At 34.6% G+C, this 3,880-nt stretch overlaps 1 protein-coding gene across 1 annotated transcript in view; it reads left to right on the forward strand.

Moving 5' to 3' along the window:
* Positions 1–3,880, forward strand: part of LOC106942224 (acetylcholinesterase-like) — a gene marked incomplete at its 3' end in the record, with an annotated part of 15,519 nt that overhangs the window by 7,360 nt on the left and 4,279 nt on the right. The window contains exons 5-6 of the mRNA XM_015025455.1: positions 1,977–2,163; positions 2,743–3,050. Of these exons, the coding sequence (XP_014880941.1) occupies positions 1,977–2,163; positions 2,743–3,050 (495 nt within the window). The remainder of the gene's footprint in view (positions 1–1,976; positions 2,164–2,742; positions 3,051–3,880) is intronic.

Below are 3,880 nucleotides of genomic sequence, written 5' to 3' on the forward strand. Positions count from 1 at the left end.
AATTAGTTTGGTTCACTTCCTTTTTCACAGTAGCAGTGATATGGGCGTGCATTGAGTCGCAGATGAACAGGGACGGTGATGTGTGCAACAAACTATCTGGTTTTTACCGGAGGCTTATGCTGCAGAACTCGGACAACAATTCTCTGATTGGTTTATTTCTCCTGGCGTATGCACTTTAATATTACGTAATGTCCTCTGATTGGTTTATCGCTGCCAGTGTACATACTGTACACCTTACTCTCTGTGTCAGGGACATATTTTGGAATTCAGTGCACACATAAGGCGCACCGTATTATAAGGTGCACTGCTGATTTTTGAGAAAATTTAAGGTTTTCAGTGCGACTTATAGTCCGGAAAATACGGTAAGAAGTTAAAATGTTGCTCAAACCGAAAAAAGACCGAGTTTCTTATGTTTTGGCTTTTTTAGTGCACTTCATGGATCACTAAACTATTTGTAATATCAAATATGATCCTAGGAAATATAAAAAACAGTTTTCAAATGTTAATTTTAATTAAGAAGTTAAAATGCTATCCAAACCACCCTAGTTTTATGTGAAAAAGTAATTTCTGCTTGATAAACTAAAAATAACTGGTTGTGCCACCTACAGGTGTAACAAGGTTTTCATTACCGTTCCAAGAATCAGTGACATTTAAAATCCTGCTGCAGCATCTTAATCAGATTTAATGGTTTACTCCCAGTTATTTTCTTCACCTTAGAGCAACTACAAATGAACATCAACAATTACAATGAAAACATATCAAAATTTGAGTCTGAACTAAGATAAGTTGATCAAAGCTGGATGGTGAAATGCTCCTCTTTACCATTTATGGAAGTTCAGATTGGGGGAGGACAAGACCTGCTAGCTTCTGTTACTACAAGATAAATAGATGAGTTTTTTGTTTTTTTATAATGATCAACTGAATTTTTAAAAGTAAATAAATAATCATTAAAATAAAACTAGAATACAAACACCCAAGGACAGCATTCTTTCTCCATCAGTTACTGTTAGATTTGTAGTCTTAAATAAAAACCTAAATGAAAATTATCGGTATCAGTATTGTTGTCAGCGATACTGACCTTTTATGTACTTGATATCAGATCGACTCCAAAAAATGCATTATCACACAGCGGTAATCCACTCAAACTTTTAATCTGGCATGGAAGATCAAAAGTTTACAGCAGCAACGCAAACTTTTTCATTTGACAATAAAAAACTATAAAAAGCTCCAAAGCTCACCTACTTGCACTGAAAAATGACTCCATTCAGTGTCATTTAACTCAGAGGATCAAACCCAATTTTCATAATTTTAATCTTATATTGTTTAAAGCTAAATGATGAAATTTTAACCACTTTATTGTCTAAAATAGCTTGACCCACTTTAAAAAATATGATGGGATACCTCAATTTGACGTAAGAAATTTTTTTGTCACATATAATGTAAATGTGCTTCTCTGTGGCCATTTATTGATTAATTCAAATATTGAATTAGTATTAACAGCCACCTTGTTCAGATTGGCACTTCACTCTATGGTTGATTACAGTGCAGGCCATTTCTATTAATCCTCAAATCCATGCCATGTGCTGCATTACACATGGCATGGATAAATACACATTTTTAAAAATAAAAACGAACCTCATCTTCATAAGTGAGAATGTAAATGCATTCTAAACTAAATGCAAGAAATGAATAATAATCATGATCTAACTAAATTAACCAAGGACAGAGTGATCTAAAGTTCAGTCAAAATAAGCAATAACAAATACTAAACACAGTTAACGAATTATCAAAACAATAAATACAGAAAAAAACACCAAGACAACCAAAGATCAGGAAACCCAGGACTTATGTTTTTCATGTTAGTCTTTGTCCCGTTTTTGTGTGTGTGTTTTCAATAAATGTTCAGTATTATTTACTTACATAGTGCTGCCTGGTGCTAACTAATTGTTTTATTTAACTTTTTTCCCAACACACAGAGGCATCAAACTAGCACTATTGATAGGCTGCCCTGTGAATAATCCTCATCGTATGGAATATTGTTTGCAGGATGCATATGTTGGAGAAATAGTAAGGCTGCAATATGAAAAGCTTGTACCGCTTTCACTTTTGCCCTATCCATTTGTCCCACATATTGATGGAGACGTCATACCATCTGACATAGAAGTAAGTCTCTACATATTTGCATAAATGATTTCTTCAAAAACTAAAGGACTGCAAATGTTTTACACATTACTTACAGTATTTGAATTGCAATGCTATGTAAATTACCATACCAAAAAATTGCTAAACAACAGCAAACCTTGTTTCATTGACCAAGGACCTCTAATTTTCTCCTCTCTTATGGAATTCCAAACATTCAAAGAGAAATGAAAATACTCTGACTCAACTACAAACTTATGTTTATTTTTTTTTTTAATATTAAGATTTTGTGGTAAATTCTTTTAGGTTTTCCACCGAATTGCACCGTAAACTTGTGGTCCTAGAAATGTGTTAATTTGGATATGGACAGACAACATTTTGCTCATGTTAAACCAGCAGTTATGTGGTTATTGTCTTAATGTTCTACTCACTATGAAAGTGACATTCATTGCCAATAAACAATACAATTCAACATAATTTCTAAAACGATCTTAGAGACCTATGTGTAACTAAAAAGTTTGACTTGACAATGTTAACAAGACAATTTTTAATTGAGGATGGGTCCAACATAATTATTTTAATCATGTCTTTTTTCATCTACAGACGTTGCTAAACCTCACTTCTCTTCCCACAAAAGAGCTGTTCATCGGCTTGAATAAAGATGAAGGAACCTTCTTTCTTTTTTATTCCATGCCTGGTTTCACTCTCAAGGGTGAAAGTTTAATCAACAGGAATATCTTTATGGATGGTTTACCACTAGTGGTAAACTCAAGTAAGATTGTTACAGAAGCCGCAATTCTTGACTACACTGATTGGCGAGATGAATTCAATACGAAGTCCAACCGTGATGAATTAGCTAAGATGGCTGGAGATTCGCTGTTTGATTGTCCTGTATTGAACTTTGCTACCAGGTAAGTTCCAGATCTCAGGTTAAGTGATAAATGCTTTTACATAGAAAAAAAAACATCCTCTGTTGTAACTGTGGTGTACATATGTTTGATATATGTGAAAGCAATACCAAAAAACTTTATATAACTATTTATATTTATAGAACTAGTACTTAATTTCACTTTGGGATTAATAAAGTATTCCATCCATCCATTTTCTTTACACCCTTGTCCCTCAGTGGGGTCGGGAGGGTTGCTGGTGCCTGTCTCCAGCTAACGTTCTGGGTGAGAGGCGGGGTACACCCTGGGCAGGTCGCCAGTATGTCACAGGGCAACACAGAGACACACAACCATGCACACACACACCTAGGGGCAATTTAGAGAAACCAGTTAACCTGACAGTCATGTTTTTGGAATGTGGGAGGAAACCAGAGTACCCAGAGAAAACCCACACATGCACAGGGAGAACATGCAAACTCTATGGAGAAAGACTGGTTCTGGGAATTGAACCCAGAACCTTCTTGCTGCAAGGCAACAGCTCTACCAACTGCACCACTGTGCAGCCCATTAATAAAGTATTTTGGAATTTAAATTGAATTGAGAACCAAACACAGGTTAACTTTCTAAAATAAAATAAAAATACGTAATTTTCCCTACACTTCAAAATTATGTACTTATTGCATAAATCCATCACATAAAAGCCCAATGACATACAGTCATATTCAATAAATCTAAATGTGTATTTTGTTGAGGTTTGTTAATAAGAAATGAATGTTTTCTTATCTTTACAAAACTATCAAGAATACAAAAAACTGGTCTGATTAGTTACAGTGCACAACTGAATGGATAATTTG

The sequence above is a fragment of the Poecilia latipinna genome, unplaced genomic scaffold (assembly GCF_001443285.1).
Source record: "Poecilia latipinna isolate Pla-1442-1.1 unplaced genomic scaffold, P_latipinna-1.0 Scaffold4125, whole genome shotgun sequence".
Lineage (NCBI taxonomy): Eukaryota > Metazoa > Chordata > Actinopteri > Cyprinodontiformes > Poeciliidae > Poecilia > Poecilia latipinna.